This window comes from Eleutherodactylus coqui, chromosome 3 (assembly GCF_035609145.1).
Source record: "Eleutherodactylus coqui strain aEleCoq1 chromosome 3, aEleCoq1.hap1, whole genome shotgun sequence".
Lineage (NCBI taxonomy): Eukaryota > Metazoa > Chordata > Amphibia > Anura > Eleutherodactylidae > Eleutherodactylus > Eleutherodactylus coqui.
In genome coordinates, this window is record NC_089839.1 from 148,107,701 (window position 1) to 148,131,256 (window position 23,556).

The 23,556-nt window shown below is 45.2% G+C and overlaps 1 protein-coding gene across 2 annotated transcripts in view; it reads left to right on the top strand.

Moving 5' to 3' along the window:
* Positions 1-3,938: 3,938 nt before the first annotated feature.
* The window catches only part of NCF4 (neutrophil cytosolic factor 4), a 55,763-nt gene continuing 36,145 nt past the window's right edge, over positions 3,939-23,556 (top strand). Inside the window, exons 1-5 of one of the 2 annotated variants that reach the window (XM_066596293.1) lie at positions 3,939-4,013; positions 7,631-7,700; positions 9,762-9,846; positions 12,835-12,988; positions 13,238-13,308. In XM_066596293.1, the coding sequence (XP_066452390.1) occupies positions 7,669-7,700; positions 9,762-9,846; positions 12,835-12,988; positions 13,238-13,308 (342 nt within the window). In that variant the 5' untranslated portion in view covers positions 3,939-4,013; positions 7,631-7,668. The other variant, XM_066596294.1, reaches the window with a different exon arrangement.

Sequence of the window (23,556 nt, forward strand, 5' to 3'; positions counted from 1 at the left end):
TGGAAACTACAGGACATCCCGCAAAAAATGAGCCATCGCTGAACTAGGTCGATGAAAAAATAAAGAAGTTATTGCGTGCACAAAATGACCGCAAAAAGAATTGCAAAAAATTAAATGTCTTTGAAAAAAAAATAGTATAGTAAAAAAAAAACTATACAACTTTGGTATCGTAGTAATCGTACTGATCCATAGAATAAAGTTATCGTGTCCCTTTTGGTGCAGTTTGTGCGCCATAGAAACAAGACGCACTGAAAGATGGCGGAATGTCGTTTTGTTTTCATTTTACTCCACTTAGAATTTTTAAAAAGTTTTTCAGTACATTACATGGTAGCCCTCATGCAGTGACGTTGATGGATAAATAAAGGAGTTATGATTTTTTTTAGCGGGGGGGAGGAAAAACGAAAATGGAAAAAAAGGGCTGCGTCATGAAAGGGTTAATGTTTCCCAACTTTTTGTACCTTTTGAGCCCCATTCTATTATTAGTGCTGGTCGAGAGCTAAAAATGGAGGACAGAAATTTTTAGGTGCAACACAATTGACAAGGCCAAAGATCACTCTATAAGGACTCATTCACATGAACGTTAATATACAGCATTTAACTCAGTGATTAGAACCCCTTGTTTTCAATGGCTTCATTCATAGCCGCGTATTTTTCACGCAATTTTCCGTCATGTGAAAGGAAATGCAGCATGTCCTATTATGCACCAAAATAGCACATTGAAAACAATGAGCTTGTGTAAATGTACAATAAATATGCAGGAAACCTGCGTATTTGCTGCGTATTTATGTAAGAAATCGCATTGAGTTTTTTTTACATGTGTAAATACACGCTACACTGCATATTCATGGCCCAAAATACACAATACGGCCATGTAAATGAGCCCTAATGAAAGTAAATGTGGGTGCATTGTGACTCACAAATTTCCATTACAGACAATTTTGAGAATTCCAAACATGATGGACTTTTTGAAATTGTCAGGTCTACGCAACTTGTGATTTGCAACCCAACCACAGTCACTTACATTAGGATACAATGGATGGGGGCCATGGTGAGCTCTTTGGCCATATGAGGCCTTAGTCAGACGGGCGTTTTTTGCCGCGATTTGCGGATCGCATGACGGATGCGCATCCGCAAATCGCGTGACCGGTGCGCGCAAGTCGCCCGCAAATCGCCCGAAAATCTGCTCCTAGCCGCGTTTCATTAGAAACGGGCCGGAGCTGTCCAGCGCATTGCATTCAATGGAGACGGCAATACAGCCGTCTCCATTGAAAGCAATGCGCTGCGGGCGAGCCCGGGATGAATTGTCGGTAAGGGCTTAAATATATAAGCCCTTCCCTGCAATCCATCCTAAAATGTGTTAAAATAAAAAAAAATTGCATTCTCACCTTCTGCCTGCAGCTCCGGGCAGCCGTCCTGCAGTGGGTGTGAAGGGGGTGTGAGTCAGACCTGCCCCCTGATTGGCTCAGCGCTGAGCCAATCAGAGGCATGCCTCACTCACACCCATTCATGAATTCATGAATGGATGTGAGTCAGACCTGCCCCTGATTGGCTCAGCGCTGAGAGGCAGCAGTCACTCACCCATTCATGAATTCATGAATGGGTGTGTGAGTGAAACCGGCCTCTGATTGGTCAGGCTGTGACCAATCAGAGCAGATCATTCAGCAGGCGGGGATTTTAAAGCCCCGCCGGCTGAATAGTGCCGAGAAGCAGTTCAGGAGAACTGACAGCGGCCGCGGCTGGACTCCGGCTGCAGCGGAAAGGTGAGTATACAATTTTTTTTTATTTTAACACATTTTAGCATGAATTGCAGGGAAGGGTTTATATATTTAACCCCTTCCCGACAATTAACCCCGCGCACGCCGGCAGCCCATTGCTTTCAATGGAGCGGCTGTATTGCCGCTCCATTTAATTCAATGGGCAAACATCGTTCTTCTCTGCACAGCTGTTACAGCTGTGGCAGAGAAGGATGATTTGTCTTCTATATGTTCTCAATGGGGTCGGCGCTGCTGCCGCCGGCCCCATTGAGCGCATATACAGAAGCGAACAGGAATCGCAGATCGCAGATAGGTGCGATCTGCGATTTTTTTGTTCTATAATTTTTCGGACGAGCGCATAAAAAGCGCTCATGTGTCCGATACCATTGCGAAGCAATGGTTTTAAAAAATCGCCGGACGCATGCGCATGCGCAAATCGCGGCAAAAAACGCCCGTCTGACTAAGCCCTGAAAGTGTAAAATGTGAAACTAGTAAAACGCCATCTGAATTTAAACCAGTGGTTCAGATATGTCACCAATAATTACCAGTACATATGGTCAGGACTCCCATAGCGAACCGCACAGCAAGGGTTGGCGAGTTACATATGGATGGGGACCACTGCTCTAGACTATTGTGGGGAAGTAATATATAAGCTATATTAAAAAGTTGTAGAACTCTTTACTTATGAGGTGATTAGGCATTAATAACCTAAAACCCCAAAAAACACTTTATAATAAGTGGAGGACTTTGGTGGGCATTTATCAAAGTATAGCAACAGAAAGCTTCCAAAAGAGTTGCAAACTTTGCCATACACCACATTTGCGCAAGAATTTGCAACTTTTTAAAAAGTTAAAGTTAATCTTAAAGGAGATGTCTCGAGGCAGGAGTGGATTTTTTTTTATTGCCCAGTCCCCCTAATTAAGCAAACATTACTAAGCCCCCCTGTAAATGACTTTTCTAGCTGGTTTGTACTTACAGTTCCAGCGTTTCAGCAACTTATAAAAATTTTCCCAAGATGGCCGCCGGCTCTTTTCCCGTCGCTTGCTGTAGCCCGACGTGCGCGCTCCCGAGACGCTACCAGCTGTGTCTCCCTGACAACCAGACGCCCCGCAGCCGCCGACCGGACCCCTGGAGTGAACACGGCCGACCAGTCACCCACCGCCAGGCAGCAGGTAACTGGCGCAGCCCCCCCCCCGACACAGCGGCAGCCCCCCTATCGCAGCGACAGCCCCCCCATCACAGCGGCAGCCCCCCCCATCGCAGCGACAGCCCCCCCCATCGCAGCGACAGCCCCCCCCCATCGCAGCGACAGCCCCCCCATCACAGCGACAGCCCCCCCATCGCAACGACAGCCCCCCCATCGCAGCGACAGCCCCCCATCACAGCGGCAGCCCCCCCATCACAGCGACAGCCCCCCCATCGCAGCGACAGCCCCCCCATCGCAGCGACAGCCCCCCCATCGCAGCGGCAGCCCCCCCAGCGCAGCCCGCCCCCGGCGCAGCGGCAGCCCCCCCGGCCCATCACTTACCAGGACGGCGGGACAGCTGGACGGCGGGACAGCTGGGCGGCTCTGCACCTTCCTCTAACAGAGGATGGTATAGAATGGCCGCTCCAGCGCGCTCCCGAGCAGTGACAGCTCGTCTGCGCATGCGCAGAAGAGCTGTAGCGGGGAGCACACTGAAGCGGCTCGTGCTGAAAGGAGAAGAACGGACTGCGCAAGCGCGTCTAAAAAAGCAAGCTGCCAGCGAATTTAGACGGAACCATGGAGACGAGGACGCTAGCAACGGAGCAGGTAAGTGAATAACTTCTGTATGGCTCATATTTAATGCACGATGTATATTACAAAGTGCATTAATATGGCCATACAGAAGTGTATAACCCCACTTGATTTCGCGAGACAACCCCTTTAAGATCCTTGTTACACCGATACAGATATGTTACTGGTTATTTCAAATGTTAACTTTGTAATCATCAGTTCCCGTAAAACTATTAAACATGTGACTGGTGTTAATATACTGACAAAACTCCCAACATGTGCAACTAAATCTCCAGTGTTCATAGCTGTCATCAGTGTTTCAAATGTGAAGGGTAGAAATCGAGACTCACTGGAGCAGCTGGTAGAAAGGGAGGTTGATGTCTGACTTGTGTTACCACTTCCTATTACTCTCCTTCTGCTTTTGTTCACCATTTGTCCTGCATACTTCCTTATCTGACAGAGACAACAGAAAACGCGCCGTGCCTCCTAAGACAGTGGGACAGGTGAGAGACAGGCGCAGCATTGGACTGTAGAGTTGTCTGCTTTGAGATTGGACCCAGGGGTATCCTATTTGCAGGTCGTATAGTTAAACCATGTAAAACTACATTGTCTATGACAGATTAGAAAGTTGGCAATGTGTCTAAACAGTGTGATGTGTTAGAGCTATGTGGTTGGGTATACTCCTGGCAGTTTCAGGTTCCTGTGAAGCAATAGGAAGATGACAGGTTGGCTTCCTCATGCATTGCTATATACTGTTAATGCAGCATTATATATAGATCTGATATTTTTGAATGAGTAACTGCTTAACCAAGTAATTACTAAAATGTAAATCTAGCCATTTCCCATGCAGATTATCATATTGATCCTTGCCCTACAGTATGTAAATGAGAAAAACGAACAATACAAAATATGATTCAGTTGATTAAGTTGATTATCCATTCAGAAAGCTTTGAATGATCTCTCATGTGCATGGTTGTTCATCTGAAAAAAAAAAGATTTATCAAACAGAGCAGTATTGAGATATCATCAATATCTATGTAAATGGACCATTAGAGGATCATAATGTTTGATAACTTAAAGGGGTACATCCATCTCAGACATTTATGGTAGCCACAGCATATGTGGTGTTTCTGGCACTGGGTTTGGAGCCACGGGTGTAGTTGCCATGCAGGTCCAAAGAGTTGTAAGAGGAGAGCCAGAGGTCGGAATCGGTAAGTCTCCGTTCATGGTACAAAGGAGGAGGCAGGTATTATAGTCAGGAGGGAAGCCAGAGGTCGGTATTGGTAAGTCTCAGTTTATATTTACCAAGGAGCAGGCAGGAGAGGAGCTTGACTAAGGCTGTGCAGCACCATAATCACGCAAGGTACTGGTGGAAGGGCCAGGCTTTTATAGCATGTCCAATTAGGGGCAGAGCAGAGCTAAAACGGACTGGATAGCCGGAGCTGGGAACAAAGCTAAGGTCCATCAAGGAAGCTGTCCAGAAGATGATTGGATAGCTCAACAGGGAGAGCTCCCAACTGGAACACAGAACAGCATATGTCATGAATGTCTTAAAGGTGTTTTCCAGGAAAATTGTACTGATAACCTATCCTCAGGATAGGTTATCAATAGTTAATTGCTGGGGACCCACCAGCAGGACTGAATGTTGCCATTGGTATCAGATGTGGTAGAGTCATAGAGGGCTTAGAGTGCTGCCTCCTATTACACTTCCACGTCTAATCCTGGTGTTGGAGCAGGAAGTGCATTAAGTGTAATAAGAGGCTTCAGTTCCTATTAATTTCAATGGGAGTGAAGCCCTCTATGATGCTTCCACCTCTGATGATGACGTCTGACCCCGCTGCACTGACAGTGGTCTGGATGATCAGCTGATCACCAGGAGTGGCAGGTCCCTGGTGATTAACTATTGAAGACCTATCTTGAGGATAGATCATCAATAGTATTTGCCAAGAACACTCTTTTATCTCAAAAGTATTTATTGAAATTTCAAATATTACAAATAGTTGCAAAAATGTATTCCCCGCGCAGGGGGTGCCATGAAAACAGTATTCAAGTTTTATGCATTGAACCTAAAGGATGGTAAAAGATGAAGGTGTTGGTCCACACTGTGTTTGAGTTTTTAGTGCAAGAGCCTGTATGTTTGTCGCCTTTTTCTCCCCCCTCCCTTCTCCCCAACTCCAGTCAATGCCTTGTTAGTTTCTTTGCTGTCTTTTGTCTCTTAGTTTTGACTTTTTTGGCTTTATCTCAGAGTTAGTGTTTTCCTTTCTTCTGGTTGATATGGTCTGTCGCACACTGAGGTCTGCTTGGTACCTTATGCGCTGAGGGGTCTGTTTAGGCCCGGTATGTCTAAGAAGTCGGCCCAGGGTTTACATGTCTTGAGAAATATGTCCATATTGTCTCCTCTCATGGCCGACAATTTTTCATAAAGCATCATTCTAGATACTCTTGCTTTAATTGGTTCTAGAAAAGGTTGGGTGTTAGCCATTGGGACGCGATGTATATTTTGGTCGCCATACAAATCTGTTGTGACAATTTGTGCTGTTGGTTGTTAAAACCCGGGGGTTTGTCGGCTAAGAGGCAGACAGATGGAGTGGGGGGAAAGTCTTTCCCTAGGACTCTAGATATAATGTTAGTTACTTTTCTCCAGAGTGAGGTGACTATAGGGCAGGTCCACCAAGTATGGGCTAGTGTTCCCAGACTGTTACATCCCCTGAAGCAGTTCGGAGAGGTAGATGGCGAGTATTTATGTATCTTTGTGGGAACTAGGTATGTTCTGTGTAGAATTTTTATTGCTGATTCCGCCAGAGTTACTTGGTGACTCCCCTTAGCAATGAAGGTGCAGCAGTGATGCCATTGGGGTAAGGAGAGGGATATGCCCAGGTCAGATTCCCAACGTTGCATGAAGGGGAGTTTAGTTTCTGGGGGGGGGGTTTATTCATGGTGGAGTAAAGTGAGGATAGTATGCCTGGTTGGATCAGAGACCATAGGCATAGTCCTTCGAAAGGTGTATGGGTGGCAGGGGGGCTGGTCGTGTTGATTAGCGTGCGTAGAAAGCTGTGTATTTGTTTAAGTTCTAGCCATAGAAAATCTGGAACTGAGTATTTTTCGACCAGTTGTTGTGGCGAAAGGATTTTATCAAAGGACATAAAATGATGTAGAAGCGTTATGTGTTTAGATCGCCACCATTTGTAATATTCCTCTTGGAGACTCGGCGGGAACGTGTGGTTGGGGATCACCAGTAGCAACGGTGAGATGGGTGACATCATGTTGTGTTTAAACCTGCTTTTTCTCCATATCAGGAAGTGGTGGTATGTTAATGGGGCTATTTGGGCCAGGTTTTTGGGTTTCCAATTTCTGTCCCAGAAGATGGTTTTCAGGTCTAATGGCTTTACAAGGGAGGATTCTATGTCTACCCATAAAGGTTTTTTGGTGCCTGCCGACATCAAGGGTATTTGTGTTAGTTGGGCTGCCAGGTAATATTTTATTGGGTTAGGTACTGATAGGCCTCCTGTTCTTTTGTGGTAGTGCATTACTTTCTGTTTGATTCTGGGACTTTTATTTCTCCAAAAAAATTGGAATATTGGAATATGGAGTTTTGCATATCTTTCAACTCTTTTGGGGGGACATCTATAGCCCAGAACACTCTTTTAAGAAGCCCATAGGCAGATAAGGTTGATGAAAATGGATGATTTAAACCAAAACGCTTGTCCATCGGGTGACGTATTACACTGAACGAACGTTTTAGCCAACCGATGACAGACCATCATCGTCTAGAAAAAAGTCTGCTGTGGTCCTTCAACAATTGTTCAACCATTAATCTATTTCTAACTGATGTTTACTGCCATCTTTTAGAAGTGGGGGTTGCAGTAAATTTGTTTGGCTTTTTTACAAAATTACTATAGACTTCAATGTAAACAGCTGCACAAACCTTTAAATAGGGTCTAAAATTTACTAATCATGTTCAATAACTGAAATCTGAGGCTTACATGGAAGAGAGGGGATCCCACACCATAGATCCAATTCCCCACCTCCCCATTATGAACATAGAATTTGCCACTTAGGATATATGACTAGTGCATATTGTTCAAGTTCAAAAAGTTAAAAGTTTTTATCAATTATACAGGGTGGACACTTCTGCAGTCATCTAACTGATCCCTGATTATGTCTCTCCCTCGACAGCTAAGGGATGAAAGGTAAGTGGCATGTATCAAAAATCGATATAGAACAATACAGCTTAAAGAGAAACTGCAACAAGTAACCATTATTTGTTATTGTTCCAATGCATCTAAAATCCAAATTAAATTAACTTTGCAAATAGTCTTGATTAAAAATATCAAACCGTCTTGTGACTTATGTGTCTCCATGCAGTAATCACAGACTACACACCATGTTTAGTCTACTCCCACAGTCACACTCCCTTATATTTGTTCCCTACTTCTTGATAACTTACATTTGGTGGAGGGTGATTACAGGATCAGACTACACTGAGTTTGTTTATAATCTGTCATCATAGAGGTATATAGAACCACAAAACAGCTGTAGATAGAAGATGAGTATTCGCATAGTTGCTTCTTTTTTAAATTTAGATGCTTTGCAGCAATTAAAATATAATTGCAGAGCTAGACCTTGCTTGGCTTGTAAGATATGTTCACACTAGCATTAAAGCATACCTTACTTTTCAGAATAAGCTACTATGTCTGTATATGAATACATTAATTGTAACAGCACATCTGTGTGTGAGTGTCTATCCCTTCTCTTCCTCCCCCCACCCCCTCTGCTCCTATAGACTTTAATGAGCAGAATTACTCATCTCATCACCTTATACACTGTTTGTTCTGTAGTGGTGCCATCTCCAGTAACGGAGGAAATATAAACAGGCAGTGGACAGCAAATTAGGAGAGAGTTTTTTTGTCATAAAAAATACCATTTTAGGTAAATATAGTTGTTTATACTTTTGCCAGCTATCACACTGGCTATCGTAAAAGCAAAAGTTGTTTGAAAAGTTAGTTAAAATGTAAATGATCATACAACATTGGCATAACTGGTGTACTTTCATGAAAGGGGTGAAATGAGGAAAGGCCACAGGGACCCACTGAGTGGGGGATGTAAGGTATGGAAATCTTTTAAATGAAAAATGCTATTTTATGCCCAAATTTGTCATTCAGTACACTATTGATTAAAAGGAAAGGAGTATCAGATGACTATTAAATGAATGATTGTCTCTCTGACAGCTACCATGCTGTACTACAGGGACAGGGTGGTGGTGCCATTCAGAAATCACCACTTTGGGCTCCAAGAAAGCTTCTGAGGCTATATCAGAGAACAGCTATTTTCAGGTTATCACCATTTATGTAAGCATTATTTCTAAAAGGCGCACTAATTTTTCAGACAACTCATCAATCTTCTAATATATCTTCATTAAAAATGTTTTGTTTTTTTTACTGCTGTAAATCAAGTATGAATTGTCTACCACTAGGGGTCTCCCTTCCAACTCCCCTGCACTCCACTATCGGTTATTGGGTATTGAGCTTCTGCAGTAACTGGGACTCTGGGATGTTTTCTTAGCTGTGGAGGAGGGGCACTCACATGCTAACAGATCCTCAGACACAATGTCTGCAATCTGCACAATCTCTGTCTCTCCTGCTGTTACAGTGTATGTGTGCACATTATATTGAGATTACTAACCATTTGGCGAGAATGTCTCTGAATGCCCAACTCCAACAATCAGCTTGAGAAAGCAGAGGGGTGGGCATTCAGATACTGCCTCACTGCTGATTGGACCAGAGACAGAGCAATTGAGCATGGAAAGTGAGGGATAATGAATACAGGATAGTGAACTACTGGCAGAATGTTAGGCTTTCAACACACCCCCTGCCTGAAAGTGGATTTCAAACAGCAGTGCAGCATAAAAATGGTGAAAAACAGCTGAAAATCAGAACTTGCAGATATAAAACAGGGTGCAAGCAGCAGCAAATTAGTGGATATGAGAAGTTGTTGAAAACTCGGGTACGCTTTCACTGCCAGGTCTTACCAGCAGCTTTGGCTTCCAAAGATACAGCTTAACAGATTTGACTTCATTGGTCCCCGAAGAGATTTCTAAAATTTGCCTTCACTTGGAACTGGGTTCTACAACATGTGTGGTAGTAGTAACCAGTCAGACAAGTACAGTTTCTGGTTGTACAGACATATTTATTGTGTAACATCAGCTATTGATTTATGGTGCTGATTTTGATGTCATTTGTTTATTGTACTAGTGACTTTGAACAGCTTCCAGAAGATGTTGCTGTGTCCGCCCATATTGCAGATGCAGAAGAGAGAAGTGGTTTTTCAGTATACTATGTAAGCAGATTCACTGATATATAATGTATAGGATAAAATTACTATCACCCCCCCCAATACCAAAAAAACCTGAACAGTATAGGCGACAGTTGGATAATATAATGGTTGGTTTTAAGGTGGACATAGACGTTACAGGGAAATTTAACAAGGCAGATTCCTGGTGTATAGAAGACAAAGTTTTAACAACTTTTTTTTCTGTCATCCTTAGCACTTTTCTAAAAAGTGGCCAGGGCTTGGTGGAAGGAGCAAGGTCATACATGGTACAACAAATTTACTAGAATTCACACTAGACTCTAATGTAAATTAACGTGCAAATCAATAGCAGCTCATAGCTGACATATATTTACTTTTGTGCACATGGAACGGCCAGAAATACCAAAAGTTTTAGCCATGCCCTTAACCCCTTCCCTCCCCATGACGTAAGGGTACGTCATGGGAGCGGGGTACTTCCCGCAAAATGACGTACCCTTACGTCATAGAGATAGCGCGAGATCATAGCCGGCCTCCCGCTGCGACAGCGGGGGGCATTGGAGATGCGCCCACCTACTGTTAACCCCTTCCCTTCCGCGATCTGGGAAAGGTTTCACAGAGAGAGCGTGCTCCCTCTGTGACTTCAGCTAGCTCCTGCGATAACATCGCGAGAGCCCGGCTGGTTGCTATGGCAACAGGACGCCAGACACCGGCGTCCTGTATTGCCATTGCCTAAGATCGCTATAATAAGCGTTAAGGCATGGCAGGAGAGCTTTTTCTCATATTAGCATTAAAAAAAATTTAGTATCGACGCGTCCGTAACGACTAGAGATGAGCGAGCATACTCGCTAAGGACAATTACTCGATCGAGCATTGCCCTTAGCGAGTACCTGCCAGCTCGGAAGAAAAAGTTTGGCTGCTGGCGCGGGTGAGAGGTGAGTTGCGGCTGTGAGGAGGGGGGATCGGGGGGAAGAGAGGGAGAGAGAGATCTCCCCTCCATTCGTCCCCGCTCTCCCCCGCCGCCGGCAGCCGAACCTTTTCTTCCGAGTGGGCAGGTACTCGCTAAGGGCAATGCTCGATCGAGTAATTGCCCTTAGGGAGTATGTTCGCTCATCTCCAGTAACGATGTGTACAATAAATTGAACATGCTTTTTATTCTGCACGGCAAAAAGCGTTTAAAAAAACACTAAAAAACTGAGGCAAAATGCTAATTTTTAGCATTTTGCCTCTCAAAAAACGCAATAAAAGTGATTTAAAAAAACGTATGTACCCCAAAATGATACCAATAAAGCTACAGCTCATCTCGCAAAAATAAGCCCTCATAGAGCTCTGTCCATGGAAAAATAAAAAAGTTATAGGACTTTGAATGCAGTGATTTTAGAAAAAAATAATTTCCAAAAAAGGGTTTTCATTGTGGAAAAGTGGAAAAATCTAAAACAAAAAATATAAGAATATTGGTATTGTTGTAACCGTACCGGCCCGCAGAAAAAAATGTAGTGTGTCATTTATGCTGCATAATTAACACTTTAAAAAAAAATAAAAATCTATGGCAGAATTGATGTGTTTTCTCTCCCTACGATCATAAAAAAAATAGTAAAAGTTTTACAATATAGTTTATGTACCCAAAAATGGTACCAATAAAAACTACAGTTCGCCACGCAAAAAACAAGCCGCGTCGACGGAAAAATAAAAAAGTTATGGCTTTTGAAAAATGGAGATGAAAAAATACCAAAAATCGTTTGGTCCTCAACGCCAAAATAGGCCATGTCCTTAAGGGGTTAAAGGGGTTGTGTCATGACAGACTTTTATCACCTATCCATTAGATAGCTGATGAGAGTCTGATTGGTGATGGTCTAACCATTAACAACCCCCACCAATTCCATGAACAGGGATCCCTTGTCACCATCTTGTCGTCATTGCAGGATTGCTGAACCGACCCGTAGTAATGTCACATTGAATGTAGTCATGGCCATGCATGCACGGGACCGCTCAATTCACTTTAATGGGCTGATGGGCTGTCTGCCAGCCCCATTGAAACGGTTAGGTGATAAAAGTTTTGTAAAACAACAGTCAAATGAGAGCAGTGTAGAATCATCAAGCTGAAATAGGTCACAACTTTTGACAACTATTTTAGAAGAATAAGAGTTTATGCACACACAAGTATTATGGATCAGTGTAAGTCCATAAATGTGGAAGTTGGAGACTTACTGTACCACCGATTTCACAAGTGGTTTTCTCCATCACATTCTGCATTAAACAGCCATTTTCCCTTCAAAATAGTTCTGCAATGCGGCACCATATGGAACACCATAAGACCATATGATGGCACACATATTCTGCCTGCCACTATATTGCCTCTGTACATAACAGCTCAGCTGTGTACAGCAAATCTTTAACAGGCAAAAGTTCTGTAATTGCTACTAGAATTTAAGAGCTTGCAAATTTGAATGGAGGCACAGCGTCACCTGGTAGGTGATCCCTATCCAATCACTTTTGTCCCCAAGGCTTCTATGTCACTGAGGGCCATGGTTTTCTGTTAAGTGAACTCATTAGTGCTCATGAGCAAAACTCGATCTTACAACCAAGTGGCCATTATCTTGGTCAGCAGTGCATTGCTGTCAACTCATAACCAATAATCCAAGGAAATCCTACTTGAACTGAAGAGTTGAAAATATCGTTAGTATGCTAAAAAGTATCTAGTGATGATCATTTATTCTCACACTGTCACATTAAAGCTCAGTAGGTTATTCATTTTACTCATTCACATACTGTAGTGCATACATATCCCGCAGCGCTGTACACAGATTGTTATCACTTACCTTGGGCATTGGGGGCTCACAACTTGGATTAGTATATTTTTGGAGTGTGGGAGGAAACCAAGTACCCAGGGAAAACCCATGCAGAACAAACAAACTCTATGAAGATCTTGCCCTTGGTTGAACTTGAACCTAGCACCCCACTGCTGCAAGTGCTAATCCCCGTGCTCACCTAGTTTGCCTATTTTAATTGTCATTGCAGGCATTTGTAATCGAGGTCAAAACAAAAGGTGGATGTAAGTACTTTATATACAGGAGATACAGCCAGTTCTTCACTCTGCATGCAAAGCTTGAAGATAATTATGGACCCGAGAAGGGTATGCCACCTTATATTTGCACCCTCCCACCACTCCCCGGTAAGTGACCATAGTATTTGTAATAGTTTCAGAGTATGGAATGAATGACTAATTGAATTATTCAATCTCTGACACAGCAGTTGTCTGTTTTCCGGTAATGAGCTGCGGTCTGTACTGTCTGTCCCTTCAGTCTATGATCATTGTCACGGGACCTGCATTCCTCTGCAGCCTAATTTACCATTTATTTGATGTGTGAGCTGTTATATGTGTTGTGCCCAGTGTAATGTATCTAATAACCCTGTCTTGCAGCAAAGATTTATGTTGGGAACAAGAAGGAAATTGCTGAGGGTCGCGTTTCTCTCTTGAATGCCTATATGAAGGTATAGTTACTGCAATCCGTTTATGAACACATTTGCTGCACTATTTCCACATTTAGCGTCTGCTTTAGAAAAACCCATTTCCAAATACCTTACTAGAGAATATTAAAAGAAGGACCCTTGTTTTTATAGCCACTTGGGCTAATAGAGTGCCTCTTGCTATGGAGGACCCAACCAGACAATGTGTTACATGGACAGCCCACTCATTTTAGTGGATTCAATCAGGAGGAGTATCATCACATTTTAGGGAGACACCTAGGAGGTGAGTGAGGAGACCTATAAGGCCACTCATGCTCCTCTGGGTAATATGCAAATAAGGAAGATGGAACAATACCTCTGCAGCACCACATATTAAATGATGCAATAATACCTCTGCAGCGCCACCTATTGGATGGCAGCATTCCTGCAAATCAATGTCTGACTCTTTATACAAGCCCTGTAACAATGATTGGGATTCAGTCTAATACTTAGTTTCTTCTGTGGTGGTGCTGCTATATTGTAGCTGATCACTGGGGGTCTCAATAAGGCCATGTGATCATCTTATCATCGGGTGGACCCTTCTAGCAAAAAATAAGGAGGACAACACCTTTATGCTTCATGGACTTCATGGAGATGGATCATAGATAGCAGGGGTGGACATACAATTCACTCTTAATCAATGAAATTGTAACACCAAGAAGGACAAGCTGTAAGGCTATTGAAATCGAGGAAGTAGAAGGTTTCATTAAGATATGCACATAGTCAAATTTTCAAGACTCTAGCTGCAATCTGTGGCATGTGGGAGGGGCTTAAATTGTATAAAAGTCAGATCAAAAGCAAATTTTTTCAAACACATGAAATCTCAAAAATCAGATAAAGGGCAAAAACACGTGGGCGTATGCGCAACTACGCTGCAGAACATAGTTTCGCATAAACTGGGTTATTTTTGGGCTACCCAAACACCGCGCAATTCAACGCAAATTTGAAAAAAAAAGTAGGAAGATATCACAGCCCACATAACGGGACTAAATCACACCCATCTGAAGACGCCCAAAGTCTAGCAGTATTATTGTGAGCTGCCTCCTGTTCGTTGATGTGACTTATCAGAGCTCTTGAACTGAGAGACCCTGCATTATAAGTGATATTGCGCTCCCCAACGTGCATTTATACTTTTTTACTTGGTATATCTTGCTGCTTCTCACTATCCACCCTCGCCTTTTTCTAAATTGTATGTGCTTTATTTCTAGGACTCGTTCTCAGCTTGACTGATTTCTCTAAGCTAGTATTAAAGTAGTTCTGCTATGACTTTATGATTATACGGTAGTAGAAGTTACATGGAAACCGCATTCAGCTCTTCTATGCTGTAAAAGTGTGCAGAGAATAGAACATTTGGTAATTTAGTGTTTGCTGCGCTGTCAGTGATAATCCTTATATACATGTTATTATTTACAATCTTAATATCATAAATAAATCAAATCAAGTGAAGAAGTGTCAAAATGGTTCCTTAAGGCCGTTTACACACAGCGGAGAAAATTGTGCGAGATTTGTGTGTTGCGAGGCTCACAAATCAAGCACGAATATGAACCCCTATTCTTTTGAATGTAGTTATACATATGAGCGAATTAGGTCATACACATCGCCGTGCGGGAAAATAATCACGGCATGTCCTATCTTTGGGTGTTCCCTCAGAACGTTTCGCCCATCTTTTTCAATGGGGCCAGCACAGCATTGCATAGCGTGCGAGGTGCAATGTGATGTGAGGTTTACCCACTGAAAACAATGGGAAACACTCCGCAGTCCTTCGCCGCAGCTTGAAGCTGCCCAGAAGGTTGCTGCTTCCCTGAAGTGATGCAAGATGGTTTTAAATCAAAATGCTTCGCACCCGCAGGGATACCACATGTTGGCGAGTGCGATATCCGAAAAACAAATGCCAGAAGGGCCACTTTTCTCCCATTAAAGCTAACTTCACACTGGTCAGTGCGATATCATGTCCGGATATCGCGCTCGCCAACATGCAATGTAGCCTCGCATCACTTTGGGAAATAGCGATCCTCCACTAGGGCTGTCATCCGCAGTGTAGGATCATGGAGTTTCTTCCATTGTCTTCAATGGGGAAACCTCGCATTGCACCACGTGCACCTAGCACATGGTTTCTCAGAACACAGAGACTTGAATGCATCATGTCTCTCACTTGCCGTGCAAGTGTATATGTAAAGATGCTAGGCTGCATTCATGCCGTGCGAGTGTGATGCAAGTTTTCCCATTGAAGTCAATAGAAAACACTTCTGATCCTCTATCAGGAGTGAAACTTGCACTATAGGATCAGAAGTTCACAGATGCAGTTTTGCCTGAATGTGATTGTTCTCAGCAAGAGAAACCATGTAATCTTGTAGATATAATACCTTTTAATGGCTAACAAAAATACATGATGTAATAATAGCGAGCTTGCGAACCAACGCAGGGTTCTTCTTCAGGCTTAAATGGATTGGATCTGAAGAGGCATGGATATTTATACATGCTTATAACATACATACTTATGACAAGGTACAGATATGGATGTGATTGGTTCGCACTTAAAAGGAATTCTGCAACAGCAAACAAACTTTTTTTTGTCTAGGCACTGATAACGGAGTGAAAGTTTTATGGTCCCTAAATTACTGTTGGCGGGAGGGGGGGGGGCGGTCAGGCCAGGAATGCTACAAGATGTACACAAACATTTTTAGCTAAACACTGATAAGGGAGTGAAAGTTTATGGTCCCTGAATTACTGTTGATGGGGGTCTTATCTATATATATAAAGACAAAAGCCCTCACTGACTCACTGACTGACTGACTCACTGACTCACTGACTCACTGACTGACTGACTAATTCGCCAAAAGTTCTCCAACTTCCCGATGCCGTAGAAACATGAAATTTGGCACACGCATAGATTATCTCCAAAATAGGAAAAGTAATCCTTTTCCCAACTCGATTATTCAATTCTAGCGCAAAAGAATTGGCGTCGAAATTTTACGTACGTAATCTAAATCTGTCACTTTCCAATGTCATAGAAATAGAGATGAGCGAACGTACTCGTCCCAGCTTGATGCTCGTTCGAGTATTAGCGTGTTCGAGATGCTCGTTATTCGAAACGAGCACCACGCGATGTTCGAGTTACATTCACTTTCATCTCTGAGACGTTAGCGCGCTTTTCTGGCCAATAGAAAGACAGGGAAGGCATTACAACTTCCCCCTGCGATGTTCAAGCCCTATACCACCCCCCTGCAGTGAGTGGCTGGCGAGATCAGGTGTCACCCAAGTATATAAATCGGCCCCTCCCGCGGCTCGCCACAGATGCATTCTGACATAGTTCAGGGAAAGTGCTGCTGATGCCGGAGCTGCTATAGGGAGAGTGTTAGGAGTTATTTTAGGCTTCAAGAACCCCAACGGTCCTTCTTAGGGCCACATCTAACCGTTTGCAGTAGTGTGGAGGCTGCTTTTTGCAGTGTTGCACATTTTTTTTTTTTTGTATATCGGCCGTGCAGAGCATTGCGTCCTGCAGTAATTTTACATAGTCCAGGGCCAGTAGTGGTGAGGCAGGGACAGAAGACATATTTAGTGTATATAGGCAGTAGGCCTTTCCAAAAACATTTGGGAAAAAAAATCTATTTGGGCTGCCTGTGACCGTCCTCAGTGTACTGGGTCTCTGCTGGGGGTAGTTGTCCTAATTCATACGCAGCCAGCTAAGTGTTACAGCAGGCTTGCGCAAAATTCTTTCCTGGCTCTGTGTTGCCTGTTACATCACCGCTGTATTCCTGTCCACAGTGAAACAGTCTGCAGTAATTTTACATAGTCCAGGGCCAGTAGTGGTGAGGCAGGGACAGAAGACATATTTAGTGTATATAGGCAGTGGGCCTTTCCAAAAACATTTGGGAAAAAAAATCTATTTGGGCTGCCTGTGACCATCCTCAGTGTACTGGGTCTCTGCTGGGGAGAGTTGTCCTAATTCATACGCAGCCAGCTAAGTGTTACAGCAGGCTTGCGCAAAATTCTTTCCTGGCTCTGTGTTGCCTGTTACATCACCGCTGTATTCCTGTCTACAGTGAAACAGTCTGCAGTAATTTTACATAGTCTAGGGCCAGTAGTGGTGAGGCAGGGACAGAAGACATATTTAGTGTATATAGGCAGTGGGCCTTTCCAAAAACATTTGGGAAAAAAAATCTATTTGGGCTACCTGTGACCGTCCTCAGTGTACTGGGTCTCTGCTGGGGGTAGTTGTCCTAATTCATACGCAGCCAGCTAAGTGTTACAGCAGGCTTGCACAAAATTCTTTCCTGGCTCTGTGTTGCCTGTTACATCACCGCTGTATTCCTGTCCACAGTGAAACAGTCTGCAGTAATTTTACATAGTTCAGGGCCAGTAGTGGTGAGGCAGGGACAGAAGACATATTTAGTGTATATAGGCAGTGGGCCTTTCCAAAAACATTTGGGGAAAAAAATCTATTTGGGCTGCCTGTGACCGTCCTCAGTGTACTGGGTCTCTGCTGGGGGTAGTTGTCCTAATTCATACGCAGCCAGCTAAGTGTTACAGCAGGCTTGCGCAAAATTCTTTCCTGGCTCTGCTGTGCGTTCCGTAAGCAAAGTCAGCCTCCAACCACAGGCCAATAAGCGGCACATTTAATTACAGTGTTCTGTTTCTGCACTACTGGTAATACAGCATGCTGAGGGGTAGGGGTAGGCCTAGAGGACGTGGACGCGGGCGAGGACGCGGAGGCCCAAGTCAGGGTGTGGGCACAGGCCGAGCCAGTGCGGTGGCCAGGGGTAGAGGCAGGGCCAGACCGAATAATCCACCAACTGTTTCCCAAAGCGCCCCCTCGCGCCATGCCACCCTGCAGAGGCCAAGGTGCTCTAAGGTGTGGCAGTTTTTCACAGAGACGCCTGACGACCGACGAACAGTGGTGTGCAACCTTTGTCGCGCCAAGATCAGCTGGGGAGCCACCACCACCAGCATGCGCAGGCATATGATGGCCAAGCACCCCACAAGGTGGGACGAAGGCCGTTCACCGCCTCCGGTTTGCACCACTGCCTCTCCCCCTGTGCCCCAACCTGCCACTGAGATCCAACCCCCCTCTGAGGACACAGGCACGAGTGCCTACCGGCCTGCACCCACACCCTCACCTCCGCTGTCCTCGGCCCCATCCAGCAATGTCTCTCAGCGCAGCGTCCACACGTCGCTAGCGCAACTGTTTGAGCGCAAGCGCAAGTACGCCGCCACGCACCCGCACGCTCAAGCGTTAAACGTGCACATAGCCAAATTGATCAGCCTGGAGATGCTGCCGTATAGGCTTGTGGAAACGGAGGCTTTCAAAAGCATGATGGCGGCGGCGGCTCCGTGCTACTCGGTTCCTAGTCGCCACTACTTTTCCCGATGTGCCGTCCCAGCCCTGCACGACCACGTCTCCCGCAACATTGTACGCGCCCTCACCAACGCGGTTACTGCCAAGGTCCACTTAACAACGGACACGTGGACAAGCACAGGCGGGCAGGGCCACTATATCTCCCTGACGGCACATTGGGTGAATTTAGTGGAGGCTGGGACAGAGTTAGAGCCTGGTACCGCTTACGTCCTACCCACCCCCAGAATTGCGGGCCCCAGCTCGGTGCTGGTATCTGCGGCGGTGTATGTTTTCTCCACTAAACCACCCTCCTCCTCCTCCTCCTCCAACGCAACCTCTGTCTCGCAATCAAGATGTGTCAGCAGCAGCAGTACGTCGCCAGCAGTCGGTGTCGCACGGCGTGGCAGCACAGCAGTGGGCAAGCATCAGCAGGCCGTGCTGAAACTACTCAGCTTAGGAGAGAAGAGGCACATGGCCCACAAACTGCTGCAGGGTCTGACAGAGCAGACCGACCGCTGGCTTGCGCCGCTGAGCCTCCAACCGGGCATGGTTGTGTGTGACAACGGCCGTAACCTGGTGGCGGCTCTGCAGCTTGGCAGCCTCACGCACGTACCATGCCTGGCCCATGTCTTTAATTTGGTGGTTCAGCGCTTTCTGAAAAGCTACCCACACTTGTCATACCTGCTCGGAAAGGTGCGCCGGGTCAGCGCACATTTCCGCAAGTCCAAGACGGACGCTGCCACCCTGCGGACCCTGCAACATCGGTTTAATCTGCCAGTGCACCGACTGCTGTGCGACGTGCCCGCACGGTGGAACTCTACGCTCCACATGTTGGCCAGACTCTATGAGCAGCGTAGAGCTATAGTGGAATACCAACTCCAACATGGGCGGCGTAGTGGGAGTCAGCCTCCTCAATTCTTTACAGAAGAGTGGGCCTGGTTGGCAGCCATCTGCCAGGTCCTTGGAAACTTTGAGGAGTCTACCCAGATGGTGAGCGGGGATGCTGCAATCATTAGCGTCACCATTCCTCTGCTATGCCTCTTGAGAAGTTCCCTGCAAAGCATAAAGGCAGACGCTTTGCACTCGGAAACGGAGGCGGGGGAAGACAGTATGTCGCTGGATAGTCAGAGCACCCTCATGTCTATATCTCAGCGCGTTGAGGAGGAGGGGGAGGAGCATGAGGAGGAGGGGAAAGAGACAGTTTGGCCCACTGCTGAGGGTACCCATGCTGCTTGCCTGTCATCCTTTCAGCGTGTATGGCCTGAGGAGGAGGAGGAGGAGGAGGAGGAGGAGGAGGAGGATCCTGAAAGTGATCTTCCTAGTGAGGACAGCCATGTGTTGCGTACAGGTACCCTGGCACACATGGCTGACTTCATGTTAGGATGCCTTTCTCAAGACCCTCGCGTTACATGCATTCTGGCCACTACGGATTACTGGGTGTACACACTGCTCGACCCACAGTATAAGGAGAACCTTTCCACTCTCATACCCGAAGAGGAAAGGGGTTCGAGAGTGTTGCTATACCACAGGACCCTGGCGGACAAACTGATGGTAACATTCCCATCCAACAGCGCTAGTGGCAGAAGGTGCAGTTCCGAGGGCCACGTAGCAGGGGAGGCGCAGAGATCAGGCAGCATGTACAGCGCAGTCAGGGGAACATTCTCCAAGGCCTTTGCCAGCTTTATGGCTCCCCAGCAAGACTGTGTCACCGCTCCCCAGTCAAGGCTGAGTTGCTGGGAGCACTGTAAAAGGATGGTGAGGGAGTACGTAGCCGATCGCATGACCGTCCTCGGTGATGCCTCTGCCCCCTACAACTACTGGGTGTCGAAGCTGGACACGTGGCCTGAACTCGCGCTGTATGCCCTGGAGGTGCTTGCTTGTCTTGCGGCTAGCGTCTTGTCAGAGAGGGTGTTTAGTGCGGCTGGGGGAATCATCACGGATAAGCGTACCCGCCTGTCAACCGACAGTGCCGACAGGCTTACACTCATCAAGATGAACAAAGCCTGGATTTCCCCAGACTTCTCTTCTCCACCAGCGGACAGCAGCGATACCTAAGCAATACGTAGGCTGCACCCTTGGATGGAAGCATCGTTCTCTAGCACCATCAAAAACGGGGACCTTTTTGCTTCATCAATCTGTGTATTCTATTCATCCTCCTCCTCCTGCTCCTCCTCCTGAAACCTCACGTAATCATGCCGAACGGGCAATTTTTCTTAGGCCCACAAGGCTCAGTTATATAATTTTTATAAACAATTTTTATACGTTTCAATGCTCATTAAAGCGTTGAAACTTGCACCTGAACCAATTTTTATTTTAACTGGGCTGCCTCCAGGCCTAGTTACCAATTAAGCCACATTAACCAAAGCGATTAATGGGTTTCACCTGCCCTCTTGGTTGGGCATGGGTAATTTTTCTGAGGTACATTAGTACTGTTGGTACACCAATTTTTTTGGGCCCTCGCCTACAGTGTAATCCAATTAATTTTTTGCCCACCTGCATTACAGCTGACGTTACATCAGCTGTGCTGGGCACTGCAATGGGATATATTTATGTACCGCCAGTGGCTTCCTGGGACCCACCCATGCTGTCGGTCCACATGGACTTCCCATTAGGGAGATGTACGTGCCTGTGTATACTTGTATACAAAACTCGAGCCTGACTGGGGCATGCAGTTTGGGCCGAAGCCCACCTGCATTTAATCTGACGTTAGCTCTGCTGTCCAGGGCACTGCAATAGGATACATTTATGTACAGCGGGTGGGTTTCAGGGAGCCACCCATGCTGTGGGTGCACACGGAATTCCCATTGCGGAGTTGTACCTGCCTGTGACTATTTATAAAAAAACGCAGTCTGACTGGGGCATGCAGACACCTTGACAGAATGAATAGTGTGTGGCACATAGGTTCCCCATTGCTATGCCCACGTGTGCAGCTCCTGATTGCGGTGGCACAGGATTATATTTCTCATTGCTTCTGTACAGCATTGTGGGCTATCGTCCTGCCCCTTTTAAAGAGGGTCGCTGCCTAGCCGTGCCAACCCTCTGCAGTGTGTGCCTGCGGTTCCTCCTCATGGCAGACGCACTTATAAATAGACATGAGGGTGGTGTGGCTATGAGGCCAGCGTGTGGCATGAGGGCAGCTGAAGGCTGCACAGGGACACTTTGGTGTGTGCTGTGGACACTGGGTCGTGCGGGGGGGGGGGGGGGGGGAGGTTGGGCAGCATGTAACCCAGGGGAAATGGCAGCGGAGTGTCATGCAGGCAGTGATTGTGCTTTGTTGGAGGTAGTGTGGTGCTTAGCTAAGTTATGCATTGCTAATGAGGGCTTTTCAGAAGTAAAAATTGTTGGGAGGGGGGGGGCACTCTTGCCGCTATTGTGGCTTAATAGTGGGACCTGGGAACTTGAGATGCAGCCCAACATGTAGCCCCTCGCCTGCCCTATCCGTTGCTGTGTCGTTCCCACTTTCTTGAATTGCCCAGATTTTCACAAATGGAAACCTTAGCGAGCATCGGCGATATACAAAAATGCTCGGGTCGCCCATTGACTTCAATGGGGTTCGTTATTCGAAACAAACCCTCGAGCATCGCGATAATTTCGTCCTGAGTAACGAGCACCCGAGCATTTTGGTGCTCGCTCATCTCTACATAGAAACTTAAAATTTGGCCCAAGCATTGATTATGTCATAAATGGGAAAAGTTAATGGGTCCCAACACGATTATTCAATTCTATGCGCAAAAGAATAAGCGTCCAAATTTTACGTACGGAATCTAATTATCTCACTTTCCGGTGACATAGAGACGTGAAATTTGGCACGAGCATTGATTATGTCATAAATAGGAAATGCTAATGGGTCCCAACTCCATAATTCAATTCTATGCGCAAAAGAATTAGCGTCCAAATTTTACGTACGGAATCTAATTTTCTCACTTCCCGATGTCATAAAAACAGGAAATTTGGCGCGAGCATTGATTATGTCATAAATAGGAAAAGCTAATGGGTCCCAACTCGATTATTTAATTCTATGCGCAAAAGAATTAGCGTCCAAATTTTACGTACGGAATCTAATTTTCTCACTTCCCGATGTCATAGAAACAGGAAATTTGGCACGAGCATTAATTATGTCATAAATAGGAAACACTAATGGGTCCCAACTCCATTATTCAATTCTATGCGCAAAAGAATTAGCGTCCAAATTTTACGTACATAATCTAAATCTCTCACTTCCCAATTTAATAGAAACATGACATTTGGCACGGGCATTGATTATGTCATAAATAGGAAAAGTTAATGTGTCCCAACTCGATTATTCAATTCTATGCGCAAAAGAATTAGCGTCCAAAATTTTACGTACGGAATCTAATTTTCTCACTTTCCGGTGTCATAGAAATGTGAAATTTGGCACGAGCATTGATTATGTCATAAATAGGAAAAGTTCATAGGTCCCAACTCGATTATTCAATCCTAGCGCAAAAGAATTAGCGTCCAAATTTTACGTGCGGAATGTAATTTTTTCACTTTCCGGTGTCATAGAAACGGGAAATTTGGCACGAGCATTGATTATGTCATAAATAGGAAAAGTTAATGTGTCTCAACTTGATTATTCAATTCTATGCTCAAAAGAATTAGTGTCCAAATTTTATGTATGTAATCTAATTCTCTCACTTCCTGATGTCATTTTATATAAAGTAAATGTCACATGGTTACCTCCACGTGGTGTTTCCTGGGTAACGCAGAGAATTATGCAAAATGGTGAACATATGTTTTTCCGGTATCTCTACAGTAAGCACGGCTTCATAAGATTTTTCGTGTGAACACCAGATAAACACCAGTACCAAATTAACTCGGGCGAAGCCGGGTATATCAGCTAGTCTGTATAATAAATGTCTCACACTTCCCATTCA